General features: G+C 40.9%; 1 protein-coding gene across 1 annotated transcript in view; it reads left to right on the top strand.

The window, feature by feature from the left end:
- The window catches only part of DNAJC1 (DnaJ heat shock protein family (Hsp40) member C1), a 93502-nt gene extending 75195 nt beyond the window's left edge, over positions 1–18307 (top strand). Inside the window, exons 9-12 of the mRNA XM_048950840.1 lie at positions 4452–4571; positions 15231–15279; positions 16599–17080; positions 18089–18307. Coding sequence (XP_048806797.1) covers positions 4452–4571; positions 15231–15279; positions 16599–17080; positions 18089–18157 — 720 coding nt within the window. The 3' untranslated portion in view covers positions 18158–18307. The remainder of the gene's footprint in view (positions 1–4451; positions 4572–15230; positions 15280–16598; positions 17081–18088) is intronic.
- The last annotated feature ends 1583 nt before the right edge of the window (positions 18308–19890 follow it).

The raw sequence follows: 19890 nt of genomic DNA on the forward strand, positions 1-19890 counted from the left end.
ATTTCAAAGAGATTATTTTGGAATTTGAGAAGTTTTAGAAAAAGGCATGAAGAACGGTGTTGTGTGTGAAATGGCTTTTACATGAAAAACCAGCTGAGTAGGCTGGACTCGAGCTTGGAAGAAACAACTTATGGGCGAGTGAGTACTGTAGAGGTGAATAGAAGTAGAGTAGCTGCTGGTTCTTTACTCAAAACCAAGAGCTAGTTGTTAAAGCAGGCAAGAGCCATTCAGAGCAGACACAGCAGTGCAATTCTTTGCATAATGGGTAATATATGTGTGCAGCTCCTCATGAAGGAAACACTGCAAATATGGAAAGTTTACATAGTTCAGGGAGGATTGGACAAGCCATTGAAAAAGAGATTCGTTGAGTTACTCAGTAGATAAAACAAATTAAGCTGGAGAAATTCCTTGGAATGAAAATCATTGGACGTTGGGAAAATGTTAGGTAAGGTGTGGGTAAAATATTTACTCACTTTCCTCTTAATGGTGGTGTCTGTGTATGACCCTGTTGGTTTTTTTTTAGAGTGGGACTGGAAAGGATGAACAGTGAATAAAGTTATCACAGAGTGTATGTTAAAGTTCTGTCCAGCTGCACTCCCTGAGCACTAATTGAGTTACTGGCCTGGCTTGATGGCTGCCTTTGTTTTTATTGTTTCACTTAATAAAAATTCTGCTGGAAGTTGGATTTGACTGAGAGCTTTGAAGGACCAAAAAAGTTGAGATTGTTGATAAGTTTAGCAGATATTTAGAGTTTCAGAACAGGTCTTCAGAATCCTAGATTTTTAGTGTTCAGCAAAAAGCTGGATCACAAAGCCAGACATGTATGAGATTTGATATAACAAGAATGACTTCAGACTTCTTACAGTGAAAATCACAAAATTTTAAGAATATGGAAGGAGAATGTAAGAAAAGTCAGACTAATGTGGCTAAGAAAGTGAATCAGAAATGTTTTTTGTTCCATTCGTATGGTTACTGGATAGAAACACTACTTGTAGGTTAATTTTATCTTGAATTGCAGAACTGTTAGGGAGTTCATGAGGACCCTTGTACTACAGAGGTTTCCATCATTGCCTAGCCTAGTTAAGTCCATAAATTACCAGAATTAGATGATGCATAGCACAAAATTCTGACCAGATTGAAAACATTGCCCAAACTTCTGTTTTTAATGGAGAATGTGCAGTTTATTGATGGCGGGAAAGCAGTGCCTAAAGCTAAAATTTAATCTAGAAAATGAAATTACAATTTACTGTCAATATAAATATCTTTTACACTTTATAAACTCTCAAATACTAACCACGTCCCAGCCTTACTGGTAAAATGATACGTACTTTATACTTACTAATGTTAACAGGTATAAAGATGTTACACTGTTTTCTTGATAACAAATACTTAGTTGTCTAAAAATTTGCTTTTAGCACTGAAATTAGAGCTTTTTGAATTTAAATATATATCCTATAGTGTAAACTCTGTTGTAATGAAAGAGGTGGGATGGAATTGCGAAGTGAGGATGCATGCAAAAGAGTCATGCTGTAAACAATAAACCACATTCCTATTGCTTTGCAATGGAAGGTCCGTTGTGGTTTGGGTGAACTAATCCTCCAGTACTGCCAGTTAAGTGTGATAAACCATGTTAAGGGATTATTACTGAAGAGAACGCTATGAATTTTTATGTTTACACTTGCAGTTTATTTTCATTTTCAAGACTGCAGACCGTAACTCTGTACTTCTAATTTTGTATTCAATATGGAAAGGTAATCCCAGAACACAGCTTTTTTGATGCAAAATCTGAATGCTTGTGTAGTAACAACAGCTGTCCCCTCACCATGTGGTGTCTTCCACTGCTTTACTGTAGAGATGAATTTTGGCCCAGCGTTTCAGTAGTATTGGACACACGTGGTTCTAGGTGACGGGGCGGTATGTTTATGCATTTATTTGACTCTCACAGTTACAGTTGGCTACAGATTAGAACAGGGAGAACGCATTCACGCCGTGACCACCCTCGTAGCTGTTTGTAGTAGTTGGATCACAGTAGGCGCTGTTGCATCTGAAGGCACAATTAACTGTTGCTGAGGAATTGCAAATTCACAAAAGCTGTTTACAGCTTTAGGGGTTCCGAGTAGATTTCCTAAAAGCTTTTTCAAAGATTTCCCAAGTTTATAGACGTTTTAGATCTTACATTCTAAAATTGCCAGCTTGAAATAAGATTAATCAGTTGATGTTTTAATTTAGCTAATGAACTCCTGTGCTCCGAATAAGCTATATAATTTGTTTCAGATCTACAAAATAATTATAGTTTTACCCTCTATTTAGGAAGAAAAAATTAATTCTAATATTTACAAGTGGTTAGTAGAGTCTTGAGCACAGAGAAAATACAGAGCTTACAAAGAAGTCTGAAAATGACTCTTACTGGAAGGCTTCCACAGCATCTACATCACTGAGAAGATCATCTTGATTTCCGTATGTAATTGCTTAGATATGCTTTGGATGTGGTAAGGAAAAATAGCTGTGGATCTGTAAAAAAAAAAACAAAAAAAAACAAAAAAAAAACCAAACAAAAAAACCCCAAAAAAACAGTTTTGATATAAGTTAAATAAGAAATTACAGTTAACTGCATACCAAGGTCTGATTTTAATGTATGAAAATTGACTATGTTTTGAACATAATTATTTAAACTAAAACATAGGAATAATCGTTATTTAAATGATAGCAAGTTAGTTTCTACTTCATAAGTAGAACATTGCCCCCTAAACTTGCCTTCTAAAAATCTCAGAGAGATCTTAGCATAAGAGAGGGTATGGAATGTATTAACTTGCTCGATAAAATAAAAACAAAAAGGTTATTTGCAGTGTAGGGATCTGCTGTGTGTTTGTCCTGTCTTCCTTCAGCCAAGCTGTATGGGTGTGCATGTAATGTGCATGAGATCACTCTCACGTACACACGTTATTTAAACATCTCGAATTCTCTGCAGTGACTCAAATATATATTACACTTGTATTAAAAATATATGAATATGAATGTCTGAGGCTTTCAGCACTGAATAAAGGGCTACATGGATCCAAACCAGGACGATTGATGAAATCCTTGCTACTATTGGCTATTATTTACTGTCTTTTAAGTGGCAGGTTGTATTTATGCCAATTTATCTGCTTCAGGGAACACTCTTGATAGCAGAACAAAGTGAATAAAAGTAGTTTGCTTTGCAAATGAATGCAAATGGTGGAGCCTTTCGGGAAGCCCTTTAACAGGAGCAATGCACTTTGATTATGAGTGAAGCTGCCATTTGGACATGGTGAAAAGAGCACGCTTGAACCATTGATTGGGGGAGACAGTAAAAAGTCAGGAAGGGCCCCGTTAAGCTCGCAGTGCGGCAGGCGGATGTCAGTGTGGTTAGAGCACAGTGGGAGAATGACAGGCAGGATTAGTGTCAGGGAGAAGCTTTGCTGTAGTTGTGGAGATGGTCCCTGGGGTCACTCACCTCTGACTGTTGTTCTGTGCTGATGGCTCTGTAATGCAAACTGCTTGATATGTGCTGTTCATTATCGGAAATGGTGATTAGAAGAGGTATGTCATAAGGAATTCCTTAAAAATAAATAAAATGGCAAACTAGTGATCGTAACAAAGGTTGGGCTCTGCAGATGTCGCCAAGGATGCTGCAAATGTCAGGGATGGTTACTGTGCCTTGTGAGGCAAGCGGGATTTCATGGCTTAAGCTGCCGTAATTGTGTGCTCCCCGGCTTTGTTCACTTTATTTGGCCATTATGAAGACAGCCATTTCTATCAGATTGTCTGGTGTTGTTAGAGTACAGCGGTGTAATGTATTTTGGTTATTGGATTGCAAAGCATCCTGTTCGTGGTATAACTGGTGTGCTGTTGCAGGGGTGGGGTGGTGGCCAGTGCTCTTAGTGGAATATTAGAATCAACAGATTTCATTCCTGAGTCGCACAAGAATTCTAAAACATGCGATGGCTGCAGTGACCAAAAGCTGGAATGACTTTTCTGTTCCATTCAGAGGGTGTTTTAAATATAAAAACAATATTTATCTTTGCTGAAACCATCTTGTGTGAGAAATGACAGAAATGTCTAAAATTCTGTATCTTAAGCTGCAGCTTAATCTTTAATAAAAGTCTTGTTGCTCTTTACTGCAATTTTCTGGTGCTACGTACACTGTATAGATGTGCTAATGTGAATTAAACAGATGCCTGTATGTAACGTACAAAACATGTTTTTCTCCTATTAGGAATTTCTAGTACCTCACTGTTGGTCTATTGTTCCTACACGTTTTCTGCCATAAAGCAGGGAGATCGTGCCCAGATATGTCAACTATTACTTTCTTTTTTTTTTTTTTTTTACAAGACTTGATTAATTCACGTGAGGAATTTTTCCAGTATATTACCTCACAGATATATGTCCAATATCCCCGCAGTAATGAATGTTTTACAAATGTTTTACAGGCACCTGAATGGACAGAAGAGGACCTCAGCCAGCTGACAAGAAGTATGGTTAAGTTCCCAGGGGGGACCCCAGGTCGATGGGAAAAGATTGCTCACGAATTGGGTCGATCAGTGGCAGATGTGAGTTCACTCAGATTTGCATTGTAGAGAGAGTGACAAACCAGAACAAGACAGGCAGTGTAGAAGGCAGACATATATGGGGGCCGACATTGTCTTTTGAGAGAGGCTACAATCCTTTTAGGACCTGGAAGTGAACCATTAACTAACTATGCAAGAAGCAGATGTCAGCCCGTTTCTCGCTCCGCAATTAGCAGCTGTAACTGATCAGCTGTATGGGGGATTCTGGTGCTGGGAGACTCACGCTACTGTAACCCAATAACTGAAAAACAATGCCACTTGGGTTTTGTAGGGACCCTTTTAACTGCGAGCGAATATTTGTGGGACTTGGTTAAAGATTACGTTTCTGTTCTAAGCCGGCCCTTCAAAACATAGATGAGCTAATGGTGTTTAGACAGATGGTTTCCATTAATTAAACTGAAGTATCTCTGCAAACTTTAGAACAAGTTATACATGTGATACTATTTCAGTCCATTTTTCTGGATTATAGCTTGGGTAATAACACTGTGCAAAATGATTAATATCCTTGTTAATTCATATTTTATAGTATTGTACCACATATCAAAGAAAGCTTGTACTTATGGATTTTAAGTGTTATGATCTTAAAACCCTCAGGGACCAGGCCGTAAAAGACTTTTCCTTTTCAAGCAATAGATCACTGGAACATGATGTAGTGTCTGCTGAGGACCCTTTGAAAGCCCTTTCAGCTGACCCTATTTTATAGGCTCTGGAGGGGTTAATGAGAATAATGTTTAAAGCTGTTGATGTATGTTTTGAGATTAGATATTCTTCATTTATTGTATTTCGGGAATTATCTTAAATAATGGGAAACACGGCCTCCAGCCAGAGCGCAGCGTAACCCGCTGTACCCTCTGGGCAATCTGGATAATGGTTTGTTTTCCATCCTCGTTGATAGAATCGCAAAAAGATATTTGTAGAAGTTGCTTCTTAAAGATTTTATCTGTAGAGTTATTTTGCTCAATTACTCGTTTGTACTGGAAAACAAGCCATTTACTTTCCTGTCATTTTAGAACAAGCCATACTATTTGCAAACAATAAGCGAATGTAAACAAGAAGTTATAAACCTGCTATGTGAATGTAATTGATTTTTTTTTGTTTGTTTACTCTGGTTAGTTTCTGTTCAGTGTTGTTCATCATAATTCTGAGGTGGGGTGAATATTAAAAAGCTGATGTACTTTACTAAGCAGACTTTAATAGCAAAAATATTTTGCATGACTTGATATAGGCAGTACGCATGGGGTGGATCTTTGAGATTGTCTTCAGAAAGGATGAATTGGCTGCTTACTGACAGCACAAACACATGGATAGCTTCCACTTCTGCCCGTCACTAAACTAGCACATCGACTTGAGACTTCTTGCAGCCGTTTTCTGCTTTATTCCTTGAAACAATTATAAAAGCATACACTGCATGAAGGATACTTAATAACTAATTTGCACACCATACGTACGCGCAAGCTTACTCCCTTCTTTGAGGTGAGAAGACCTCAGCGCTGTGAATGGCGTTGAGGAAAGATCTAAGAGCTGTAATTTTCTTGTATGAAAAATGGAAATTTCAGGGATTTTGGGGTGTGAGGCAAAGTCTGAGGGTAATCCTTTTTACTTCCTGTGGCCTCCAGCTATGTGATTAGTTTGAGTGTGCTCTGCACGATCTTTTATTTCTCTAAAAATTTCACGTTGCTGATAGTGCTGGGTCCGCTTTCCCAATACAGAATACTCAGTAGTGTTTCTCTTCCCTTCATCATCACATTGCACAGTTTCAGTGGTTAAGGTCCAAGAAACACTTAAACAAAACTTTCCTGGGAACTTTCTGTCTCAAACTGTTATTAGATCAGTAGCAGAGACAGTGAAACTTCAGGAGTATCCTTTCAACTTCTGAACAATATCTGCAGCATCCTTTGTACTTGTTACAGGAGACAGATGATAGGACATATGTTTGTGGTAGGGATTCCTAAGTTTCTTTTGCTTACTTATCACTGTAAGTGAATAAAAAAATGTTATGTGAGAGCCACAGGAATTAGTTCAGTGTTGAACATAATGCAGAAGAAAGGTGCAGTCAGTGTTTCCTGCCCAAACAGCTGCTCCCTGTTTCCACTGAAGAGAAGCAGGGAGAGAAGGGGTTTCTTTTTGTGCTGGAGGGACTGTTTTGAAATGGCCTGTGCAGCACGGTTTGGGGTTCCCTTCTTTACATCTCATTTGGCTTTGACTCTCTCTTGGCTAAAGTATTATCAAGGAAAAAGGACTGATATACTCAAGGTCAAATTTGAGGACATATGAAATACTTTTTAAAAACTATAGACAGTTTTCTGCTTGTTTTTTGTCCTATGAAGTATGAGGAGCAGTAAGTGCTGGTTTTCCCTTCACAGCTAGAGAACTGTATAAAAGAGTGCAGTGTGTCCCTTTTTGACTGTAGAATAGATAAGTAGGTGTTAATAAAAAGTTTAATGTGGTGCAATCCAAAATTATCTTTCCTTTGCTGCTTGTGACTCCATTCTTAGCAAAAATGTGAGAAAAATGTTGCAGTACTTTTAGAAGAATAATATGAATTCATTTGTGTGTACCAGAGCACCGTTAGTGAAATTCTCTTCTTCTGGCCACCCCAAACAGATTCCATTTTAAACAACTCTCTTTTTTTTTTCTTTTCCTTTGTTCTTTTCTGAAGTAAATTCCCCTATAAGGCTGTATTAATTTTCACTGGAATTTTTTTTTATCTTGGCTTTTGTCAACTTTCTGGCTTTGTGGTGTTCTTTTAACTTAGTTTTGTGGGTTTATTTGTTTTGGAGTTTTTTACATCATTTGGAATTTTCCTCCTGCCATTATGTTACTGTCTTTTTAGACAGTATGAAGGAAGTTTTTAATGCTTGGTGCTTTAGCACTCCTTTTTTATCATGTACAAAGAAGGGAAGAGTTTGTCTCTTGCTTATTTCCAGAAAAATTTGTTCTGCTTGGAAAATTCCCCCCATGATTTTCCTTTTTTTTTTTTTTTTTTTTTTTTTAAATTTGGTACCTCAAAACCCACTTTGCACTTTCTGAAACAGTTTTCTGAGTAGAGGCTTTGGCTTTTGAACCTTTCATGTTAGCAGAACTTCCTTAAGATGTTTCTCATCTGAAGATAAACAGGCATTAATTAATGACAAAAAAAAAAATCAATTTGGCAGTAAGTTGTCCTTTTTAGTTTGTCATTTCTTTCTCTCCTGGATCTGACAGTGCTGTGGTGCTTCCCACCATAGTGTGTCTGTGCCACCGTTTCTGTAGAAGTCGTTACAGGCTCACTGTCCAACTGAGGGGCATTACCAAATAATGCAACAAGTTACATTTTGCATTGCGTTGCACCTTTGCTGACCTGAGTGATGAAAGATGATGGAATAGCCTAACTTCTTAAACTACTCTTAGAAAGCTAAGAGGGAACTGCAAATACGTTGCAAGATGAGTAGAATTAAAAGTGATCAGAACAAATTAGAGAAATAATATGCAAGTGAAGGAGTATTGGTTGCAATAGACAAATTAAACAGTCAGTATGCAAGTACATGCAGCAAGATAATGACAGGGTTCACAAATAAAAGATGGCAAACAGCTGAAGTGCAGGAGAAATGCAGAGACTAGAAGAGATGATACAGGTCAACAAATAGCAAGTTTTTGTGATAAAGGGGAACATCATAATGAGAAAACACAGGAGGATGGTAAACCTGCATCTACTTCTCTAGTTTGTGTCTAATTTTCAGTATTACATTTAAGCATGATTCAGTGTAACAAGTCCAGAAGAGAATAAGGAGAGTGGCTGATCTTTAGAGATCTAATGGAAAAGATTGTGAAGGAATTCTTATGGGCTGTGAACAGAAAGAAGATATGATGTAGGCATTCAACTATCTGAAGAGAGAACTGCAAAAAGGAAGTTGTTTGCGCTCAATATCAGCTTTATAGGGCAAGAAGTAGTTACCTGAACTTGAACATACACATCTGAGTAAGCCATGAAGGGGCAAAGATTTAAAAGGCATAGTAAAGCAGTGGAATAAGCTGCTGTGGAGTATCCACCTTGAAAGTCTTTAAAAAACGGGTTAGGGAAACATCTGCAAGAAACGACATCGATATAAAGATTCTGCCTCAGGTTAGGTCCTTCTCTTCATATGGTCTGTGATTAGACTAGCAAGTGCAAGCTATCTAGGAGGAAAGGGGGAGGAAACAAAACGTTCCTACAATTGGAAGCATGTGTGAACTCATTTTAAAAAATGTAAAATTAAAGCCAGATAGTCACTAAGATGGTTATTAATCACTGCGTGTACCTTAGCTTGATGGTTCTTACATTCAGTAATTCCTTGCAAAGTCATCTTTCAGATGCTTTTTCTTTTATACAGTTACTAAAATCAATTGAGTTTGGATTGTTTTCTTATTTTGTAGGCATTTAAGTCTGTTAATTTTGTTATTTCCCAAAATATCTCACAAACAAGAATAAGACTCATTATATGGATCTGTCTACCAGATGCCTTGCCCAAACAGATGCTTCTACACAATGTGATTCAGGACAGTGGGAAAGTGCCAGCCAAAATCCAACAATAAACAGCTGTGTCCATACTGTAGTGCATCTGAACTCATGCAGCTGTACTGTTTCTGTTTGTGCTGTCTTGTGATACCAGCAGAAATATCTTTCCAACGTATTCCTTCAGCTCAGCTACCTTAGGCTTGCTACCATGGTGTAGGCATGCTGTGAGAAGGGTGTTGCTCTAACTTTGGTCATATCAACTATAGGGTATTTCTTATCTTGTCTCTCTCCTGGAAACCATCCTTCAACAGCTAATTAACAGTCAACCCAAAATGGATGCAATTGTGCTCATTTTATCAGTATGTTTCATTATTTAAATGGCTAATTGACATTTTAATATGTGCATATGGGGGATTTATCAACCTTTTCCCATAAAGATGACTTTCAGCCAGCTTAGTATAATGAAATCTTACTGCTTTCACAACCAAAAGCTTCTACAGCTTTTTAAGTCATTTTTACTGCAGTTGGCTGGTGGTATGAATTAGATTTTCAAGTATTTTGATTATGAAAGGGAAATGGAGTTCAGTTAACTCTAATCAGAGTTCCTGCCGGCTGACCTGGTTACCTGTACCACTGCTCTCTGCCATCCCCTGAACATCTGTTCTTTGACCCATTTTCCTTGCTGAATTTGTTGCTCCAGGGTTAGTTCTCATTCCTGTCCTCCAATACTTAAGGAAATAATTGACCTTTTAAAACAAAATAAAAAGTTAGGTTTGAATTTCCTAAATACTGAGAACACCCTAAAACATAGAATAAATTACGAATAGAATTTCAAGGTGACTATTTCTGCAAAAATTACATTCCTTGATTTGACAAATGCTGTGCTTTATGAAGATTTATAATGATGGCTGGCTTTTGTTGAACTCAGATTGAGGAAAAGCACTTACGTGTGGAATTATAGCAGCATATTTTACTTGACAATGCCTACCCTTACAGATTAAAAAAAATAAAATATTTGCTGAAAGGCATAAATTAATTTCAGTAACTACAAAGGACATTCAAATTGTAAAAATAACAGAGGAAGTAAAAGCTGTCTGGCATGCCAAACAGACTTTAATGTGATTATTAGGTACAGGTTTTTTAAATTAAAGGCAAAGAGATCTCAGATTTCATACTTGTGAAGTAATATCATTCACTTGTCTTACAGGATTTAAACTGATTCTGTTTGCTCCTGCAGTCACTAATCTCATGCATTTGTGTTGCAAAAACAGAGTGATAGGGATTTGCTGCTTGTATAGAAAAGGACAAGGCAGACAGCAAAACAATAGACAGGTGTATGTATTGGAGCAGACATCCTGAATTATGGTGAAACCTGAAAGCACAAGACTGGGGGGGAGTGCTTATTTTGTGTTTTCTCATCTCTCCAAGCAACGGTTTCAGCCTTAAGTCTAACTGTGTGAGTTCACACTCATTGCATGTTTATATGCCATTATATGATACACCTCTCATTTTTGGCAAGTGCAAGCTTGTTACATTGCCAGCGAGAAAACATCTACATGAGAAGTAATTAATATGCAGAAGTTAATGAATTTATTAGGGCTTTTTTGCTTCTGGAGATTAAGCTTTTCCTAAGTCTGTTTTGTGTTTCATTTGGTATACTGTGTGTGTGTTAACTTGGTTACTGTGATCTCTAGTTGTGGTTGCTGTGAAGCAGTCCCTCTCAGCAGCTTGCGTATATTTATGTAATTAATAGTTGTTCTGGTTGCTTATTGGAGTATAAAGACCTAGCTCTGGATCAAGGTCTGAAAGCAGTTAGGAATATCTGAGATGGGATTTAGATGGTATGTAGGTCGTGGAGATCCCTCAGTCTAAGAGTGAAGTCTTCAGAACAGCTGTGTGATCCTGCAGGCACACCAACATGCTGTTGATGCTTTGCACAAGGGCTGCTGTTCACAATTCTGTGATTGCGCAGAGTTTTCTTCTGCACTGTCACAACTGACCTGGCCGTGTTTGTAGAATCAGGCAGCGTGGAGCACTTTTACCCAAATACAAAACAGATTCATTTCCTTCTTGCTAGGCATGACGAGAGCATTCCTGTCACTTAAAGGAGAAAGCTATTTGCAGAAGCCAGTGGGACACCAACTTTAATTCAAATACATGTCTTATTCAGCGGCCTCAAAGCCTCATTGGCCACTGCAGAGCCCTGCAAAGGTGGGGTTGACCATGGTTGTGGAAGGGCCAGCTTATTTTGTGGCTGCTGCTGTGGGAATGGGGAATTTGATCTTCACCTTCTGCAAATGGGCTGTTTCTGGCTGTTCAGTGTGGGTAAGATCACTGTACCTGACTTTACAGGGTTTTCCCCCTAGGCCAGTCACAATTCCGTGCTTTTTTATGCCTGCCTTCCCGGCAGGACAAAAAGTGTAGCCTCTCACCCATGTGATAGCAAACCTGAATTTTGCCTATGCTGCCAAAAGCCTTTTAAGCTGACTCTGAATAATACTTTTTTCTCCCATACATCTCTGATGCATTGATTGTCCCATCTGAAAGAGGTGGCAGGTGTCCAGGGTAACGAGATTTAACATCAGGTTGGTCAGGATGAGGAATGTTTTTACTGCTAGGTGTCTTGTTGAGTAGCAACTGGTCTTGTGATCCAGACTAATTGTCAGGAGTACAAGAGGAAGCCAGCTCTGCCTGGCTTTCATTGCATAAAATCATCCCGCTAATCTGAGCTTTCAGTAAGATCTTTTTGTAGCTGGAGTGCTATTGAAACTAAATTCAGACAGGAGTTCACAGAAGGAAACTGTTCCTGTGGCTTCTTTCTGTATGTCCCACAGTCAGACTGTTCACTGTCTACTTCAGTAATGATTGCTTGTAGCAAACATTTTTTCTCATCTTCCTTTGTCTAAGAAAATATTTCATTGTGTTTTTGATTACCTGACTTCATTTGTGACTTGTGTTATCCCCAGAGAAATACAAGGATGCCTGGGTTGTTTGGGTGCAGAAACAGCAAAGATTGAAGCTGATTCCTATAAGATAATGCAGTATGCCTTTCCAGCAGTAAAATTATTTGTGGAAATAGGAGAACTGCCCGCTTCTGTTTTAAATCCATTTCAGAGTCATGATGTTTATTATTTAAGGTGTTCCCAGAGCCAGGTTTTCTTCAGAGCTAATACTTTGATGAAAGCCATTGTGAAATAACAGCGGGCTTTTAGCACAACTTTTTACAGTAATGATAAAACTCACAGTGCAGTATCCATTACAACTATAAGTTATAGCATTATGCACTAGCAATTGTCAGTAATAATTAGAAGCATAATGCTGCAACTGCTTCATGCTTTGAATAATAGTATTTCCGAGTATGTTATCTGCTGCTGAATGAAAGAGTAATAAATCGAAGCAAGTTATGATAAGAAGTAGAGTTGAGAATGCAATGGAGCAACTTCTGCTGTGCAAAATAACTGCTAAGAGCTACCCAGTAGATAACCCTGCTCAGCACTGGTAAGCAGTGATTGATGTTAGGGCTGTCACTGTATGGAGGAGCTGGCACCAGAGGTGACTGCAAATGTGAGTGGCAAGAGCAGTGATTAAACTCAAACAGATCAAAGTGAAATACAGATTTCATACATTCCATAGGATGGGTTCCTCATAATCCTTAATAGGTTAATGCTGACATGTTACCTGTGTCAGCATCTGTAACAGCAGTGACAGTTGGAGCTGATGGACAAATAAGTCCTAAGTCTGTATACGTGGTACCTGAGCTCTGAGTGAGAGGAGCTGGAGTAAACAAGGATTTTGCATAACAACTAGAAAAGAAGAAAGCTGATTTAAAAAAAAAAAAGTGAGGAAGAAAGGATAATAGATAATAGCTAAATCATCTTATGGAATATGGGAATGCTGGTAGTGATGCTGTTGGTGAGCTGTCGGAGTTATGTCAGCAGTTGGTGTTTGACAGACCTTGTTCAGGACCTGGTATTGTAGATTCTCAATATCCAAACCTTACACACAGCTGTTGTTTCTGGACTACCTGCTGAATGTTCAAATTGAAAGTCCATAAACAATTATCATAATGCCTACAAAAGTCCTGTGCGATAGATGCAGTAACTTACTACAGATTGTAAAACTGGGCCGGCAAAGATACTGGTGCTGGAGTCACTCAAAGAAGGACAGGCTGAGGCGAGGCTGGTATTTCTCACATATGGAGGAATGTGAAATACCGTCAGGATCTTGGAGTAAGCTGAAGTCCTTCACTGCTCCAGTGGAGAGAGCCGTTTTAGATTCTAATTCAGTTGGATGCAACATGCATCAAAACTTGTGTCTATTGTTGGACACCAGCACTAGCCTAATTTGGGAACATCCATCCTGTAAAGGGCACTCGAATCCAGGATACTGACTTGCACCACTTCCAATGTAAGTTTCTGTAGCATGTGTAGTCCCAGGTTGAAGGACAAGGCAGTAATTGGCAGCCTGCTGCAACATCGGTGCTTCAGCACGCAGAAGGCGGAACGGTGGCGTTGAGGCTGCTGGCTGCTTGCTTGGCTCTCTTTGGCTCAGGGAAATGTCCTGTCTCTTTTCCTCTCTTCTTGGTCATCTGAGCAGCTTGCAAGTCTTGGAAGGAAGTTTAAAAATAGCAGACTGGGTTAGTGTCAGCTGTCTGGAATATGTGAGCACAGACAATGCTTCGTTGTACTTGTGGTGAATCCCCTGCATCATTGCAGCTCTGAACGACCCACTGCGCTCTCACATGACCAGTTCTCCTCACTTTTCAAAGTAATTATTATAATCTGCTTTAGATGAAGATAATTTCGGAGATGCGTAACAGGCCACTGCGTAGGATGAGTTGTGTTCAGCAATCAGCAATGGGTTCCCCTCCAGTTTGCCTTTTACAGTGCGGGCACACAGAGCTGTTCTGCTAACAGTGGAAGGGGAACTCAGATATTTAGGTTTGGATTAATTTAGACTCTCAGCTCTTTGAGGAGAGTTGCTTTTTCTTTGTTAGTGGGTTGTCCCTTTCAGTGGGGGTCCATCAGTTTTTGGCACTGTGCAGATGACAGAAGGCTTGGTGCTGGTTCGAATCGTGTGCTCATCTTGGTGTTCTTAGGCTTCTCCTCTTCAAACGATTAAAAGTTTATCACACTGCAGCAGTAGGGACTGGGTTTTTTTATGCCAGATGTCTATCTCTGGATAAAGACTTTGGTTAATTAGAGCAAGGATTTTTTTTTTTTGTCCGTGGAGTTCTCATTTAAATTTAATCATCCCTGCAAACGTGGTTTAATTTATGGGGGAGATCTTTCCTGTTCTTTAGAGGAGTGCTGCACGGTGTGGGCTGTTCTCCCCCAGCGCTGCTCTGCATAGGGAGAGGAGTCTGCTGCCCTTAGCATGGTCAGCCAGGACAGCAGAGGTTTGTGCAGGGCTCCAGAAGTGATTCATTCGAGGCTGAATGGGAACACACATGAACATTTCTGACTTCAAGTGGCAGTGTGCTGCTCAGTGCAGAATGAAGTCCAATGGGCTGTTCACATCTGCAGCCCTGGGTATGGACAGCGGCGTGTCCCCATTGCACGTGTGTGCTCTGTTACCTCTGTAAGTGCCCTGTTTTATTTTTTGTTTGGGTGGCTCAGACTGCTTAATTTCAATGTATAGCTTCGCTCACATTCTTAAAAAAAAAAGACATTTAAAATGTTTTTACATGAGACTTGAATCCTGCAGGTCATTGACACAGCACACTTCTTAAGCAATTAAGAATCCAAGTACTTTAATTTGAGTCTGTGTTCTATGTGATCTGCACTGAGGTCTGCACATTGGCAAAGCTCCACATTCTTGTCGGGGCTGCCCAGAGAGGTTGTGGATGCCCCATCCCTGGAGGTGTTCAAGGCCAGGCTGGATGGGGCCCTGGGCAGCCTGGCCTGGTATTAAATGTGGAGGTTGGTGACCCTGCCTGTGGCAGAGGGTTGGAGATTCATGATCCTTGAGGTCCCTTCCAGCAACCCAGGCCTTTCTGTGATTCTGTGTGATTCAGTGAGGAAAACACTCATTGTGCTGTTAGTTCTCCCCAAGTCACAGATGTAGATATTAAGAGAGAGGACAAAGCAGGGATTCTGCATATATGGATTCTCGTGTGATAAATGTAATTTTTTAATAGTCCCATTTTTTCTCTGTCTTCTATGCAGGTCACCATGAAAGCCAAACAGGTGAAGGACTCTGTGACGTATACACCAGGTGTGTGCTGCCAACTCCTCACCACTTGTAGGGAGCACTGTGTTTAGATAGCTGCATGCACACGGGTGCATTCGGTCACTTTCAGCATGTGTTCTGCAGAGATTCTTGCAGCCTGCCTTGCTAAAAACAAGGAGAAGACCTGACATACTCTGAGGGAATGCTGCCTTTGTAGCTACCTCCTCCCAGCCTTTCTTATTCAGTTTAGTGTGGGCTTTGTTCAGAGGGACCTCAACAGACTTGAAAGGTGGGCCCAGATGAACCTGATGAGGTTCAACATGGCAAAGTGCAGAGTTTTGCACTTGGGCTGAAGGAATCCCAGGCATCCATACAGACTGGAAGGAGCGGTCCTTGAGAGCAGCCCTGCAGAGAAGGACCTGGGGGTCTTGATAGATGAAAAACTTAACATGAGCCAGCAGTGTGCCCTTGCGGCTCGGAAAGCAAATGGTATCCTGGGCTCCATCAGAAGAGGGGTGGCCAGCAGGGACAGGGAGGTGATTGTCCCCCTCTACTCTGCTCTTGTGAGGCCCCATCTGGAGCACTGCGTCCAGGTCTGGAGCCCCCAGTACAAGAAAGACAGAGAGCTGTTGGAGAGGGTCCAGAGAAGAGCCATAAAGGTGATCTGGGAACTGGAGCAACTCCCTACAAAAACAGGCTGAGGGAGCTGGGCTTGTTCAGCCTGGCGAAAAGAAGGCTGCAGGGTGACTTCATTGCAGCCTTTCAGTACCTAAAGGGAGCCTACAAACAGGAGGGGAATCAACTCTCTGAAAGGATTGATAACAGTAGGACATAGTGAGATAGTTTTAAGTTGAGGGAGGGAAGATTTAGGTTGGATGTTGGGGAAATTCTTTACGGAGAGAGTGGTGAGGTGCTGGCACAGGCTGCCCAGAGAGGTCGTGGATGCCCCGTCCCTGGAGGTGTTCAAGGCCAGACTGGATGGGGCCCTGGGCAGCCTGGTCTAGTATTAAAGGGTGGTGGCCCTGCATGTGGCAGGGGGGTTGAAGATTCATGATCCTCGATGTCCCTTCCAACCCTGGCCATTCTGTGATTGTGTGATTCTGTGATTTGTTCATTTGTTGATGCTGTTCTGTTGTTTGTCAGTGTGCTAATTTACTTGTTACTTCACATGTACCAGATGAGCTCCTAACTGACTAAGTTCGTTGCTTCATACAAATGCCTTGATTTCTGGATAAACATGAGGAATTTAGCGTGATCTGTAAGGGCTTCACCTGCTCTCCGCGCTGTTGCAAGTACCTGCTATTTGTAGAACCTCTTGTTTATGGTTTATTTATTTAGAAATATAACAGCAGTGCTTTAAACAGGTGTCACCAGGCTCTCCGAGCTTAAAACCTTGGCCCAGAATTCCAAGAATGCCAAAGTCTCCATGAATCTACCAGATCACATCATCACGCAGAGGGAAAGAGAGGAGGAAGAGGAGGAGGAGGAGGGGAACTTCAGTCACAGCCCAGAACAGACAGGTGCCCAAACAGACCCCAAGGAGGGCAGTGCTGGTGAGACCAGGCATCGCAGGCGGAAGGTTCCCAAAGCACCCGAAATGGTGCCAGCAGCAACAAAAGAGGGATTGGAGGAGAAGGGCAGAGGGAGACGCCAGAAGGATTTCGATAACACAGAACAGGAGGAAGAAAGCGATGACGAGGGCAGAAAAAGAGAGAAGAGCCGTGCCTTAGAAGAACTGTGGACTCAGAACCAACAGAAGCTTCTGGAAATGGCCTTGCAGCAGTATCCAAAGGGAACGTCGGACCGCTGGGACAAAATAGCAAAATGCGTTCCTGGAAAAAGCAAGGTACAGTTGCTGTTGTTAGAATTAGAATGTAAATGAAGAGGAAATGTTTGTTCTACCCACTTATGAATATCTTAAAGACTGAAGGGCAGTGCAGCAAAGTGGGGGCATTACTTCACCTGTAGCCATCAGTCAAGACGTCAAACCATTACTGTCACATTTGCTGATTATTGAAGGTATTTTCCATTAGATCAGTCTGCTTAATATGTTGCAGAAATGTTGCAGTAACTCCTGTTTCATTCAGAACACCTCCCTTTCCTATGCCTTTCAGATTTTCTGTTGCAGACAAACTACATTTTGAAACAAATTTTGATTCAGAGTTGGTAACCAGTTGTTGATGACCCCCTTTGCTTGCGTTTTTACCATACCCTTCTCGTCCCATCTCAGCAGCACACTAAGTAATCCAGCTGCAGGTTGTAAATGCTCTCTTTTTGCAAGTGTACTTATTTTAAAATAGGATTGGCTGTGATTGATAGAGCTGTGCTGGCTCCGTTTGTGTGCTCAGTCATTGTAGCTGCAGAAAATCCTTATTTTACTTGTGCCAAAAACAGCGTGAGGAAGCAAGAGGTGTGGGCAGGGGCTGCAGGCACTTTGTGGCTCTGAAGCTGTGCATCAGCAGGGATGGCAGCTGGTGCTGCTCGAGATGGCTGCAGAAACTCATCTTCAGTAGAGCAAAGTGCCTTGCAGTGCGGCTCACACCTGAGTAACTGTTCTGGAAGGGCTCGTACAGTACAGCTGTACAGCTGCATTTACAGGCATTGCATAGAAATGGCAGGCAGGGGTTTTCTTGGTGTGGTGTGCTCTTGGAAGAGAGAAATTACCCAGTAAGAAACGTCAATCAAAAGTTTGTTTTTCTAATCCACTTTTCACACATGTAGATTATCCTTCTGAAATTCACTGCATGAGTAACTTTGGTATTGCTTTAAGTTTTACCTGCATTATAAAAGTGCCACACTCTGGTTTTCTTTCTTTTCCTCTAACTTATCAAATTAACGTTTGTTTTCCTTTTAGGAGGAGTGTATAGCAAGATACAAGTTGCTTGTTGAACTGGTACAAAAGAAAAAAATGGCCAAAAGCTGAGTGCTCTGAGCAGAAGAATCTACATCATCTTTGTCAAAATGGGGTTGTAAAACTTGTATGCAGGAAACTGCATTTTTGTACCTCGGTATTTCTATACGTCACGTGCCTTAGTAAAAGAAAGTATCAATAAATCTTTTGCCATCTTACCAACTCTTTTGTGTGTTGCAGAACGGAGGTGTACTTTTGTGTAGGAGCTGCTTACGTGGACAGGTGCTGATGTCTTAAAGAGGAGTGGGCCTTCAGGTAACCCACCCCACTGACTGCATGCTGCAATGATGGTTACAGCCAATGTGGGTACAGAATATAAGGACATTAAAGATCCCTCGTAATTTGGTATTTATATCTGCTGCATTCAGTTTGATTTCACATTTGAAGCACAGGCAGTAAGAATTGCCATTCATTATCTGCTATGTTGTATTTCAAAGTTAGTTATAAAGAAATTATGCTAACCCTTAAAAATGGGGGTGGTGGGTACTAAATGGGCTGTAAAACAGTATCAGCAAATCAGAACACTGATTATAGTATTTTGCAGAAAACATTAAAGATTCTTTAAAGAATTATTTACCACCCCCGTTCTGATTTAAGCCAGGGTTCTGAGGAGCCTTTGAGTTTCAACTTAAAATTAAATGAAAAATCAGAAGAGCAAATCAGAACTCAGGACTTGGAGCTTGATAGCCAGAAGTCCTCGCTGATGTCCCAGCCTCTGTGCTGATACTGTCCCTGCTGACAGTTTGCCCATTGTGCTGCTGCTGACAGATGCTGGGCATCTCACCACATTTGTTCCCATTTCCATAAAACTGTAAGGGAGAAGTGATGAGGAAAGATGGCAGTGTTCTGTATTTGTTTCTTTAACATGTGGAATGTTTTTTCGTAATAGATGGAAATTAAGCTTAGACTGTAAGGAAAGAGTGGAACGTAACAATAAATAACAGGGAAAGGAATACGGACTTGGAAAGAATTTGGTGCTTTTATCAGTGGAAATCTTTAAAACCCACATACAAGCTCTGTGTGAGACTTGCCTGCAGTACACTGAGTGCCCAACACCTTCAGCTTCTCTGAGCCCTGGAGCTTCTGCATAGGGAGGCAAGCATCAAGGAAGTGCACGCCTCTTATGGGTAAGAAACATTTTTGTTGGTTAGCCCATTCTTACTGGGATACTTCAAGCAGTGTGCCTGATAAAAAACTGTTTTGTTAGCGCCAGTGTGACAGACACCGTTTATCTGAAGGCACATCCTTTATGGCGTGGCCCAGCTGCCCCTCCTTGTGTCACACCTGTCAGGTTGAATCTCTGAAGCAATAGAGGCACAGCATTCGTGGCACTGCTCTGAGTGGGAATGCTGACACATGGCATTGGCCATTCCTGGATGGAGGTGATGGATGGTGGCCATCAGGCCAGAAGCACAGGCCTATGGAGGTGCAGAAGTAGCAGCAAACTGGCAGGGGAAGGGATGTGCATCGATCCTGCTGGCAGGAGAACTAACTGCCCCATGGTCTGCTCTTGTGTCACTGCATGGGGAACGGTTCCTATTGAACTGCTGCCAAAGACCAGCATCTTTGATGTCAGGCTCTCCAAAGTCACTGAAACAAGGTTGGTTTTTGACTGCATCTGGCCTTCATGTGAACTTGGCTTTGTTGTGGTCTCCTTCTATAAAGGCGAGCAAATCAGTTTTGCTTAATGTCAGAACAGTCCTTTTCATTACTTTCCTGCTGATTTTCTGTCCATCAGAAATACA

This window comes from Lagopus muta, chromosome 7 (assembly GCF_023343835.1).
Source record: "Lagopus muta isolate bLagMut1 chromosome 7, bLagMut1 primary, whole genome shotgun sequence".
Classification (NCBI taxonomy): Eukaryota; Metazoa; Chordata; class Aves; order Galliformes; family Phasianidae; genus Lagopus; species Lagopus muta.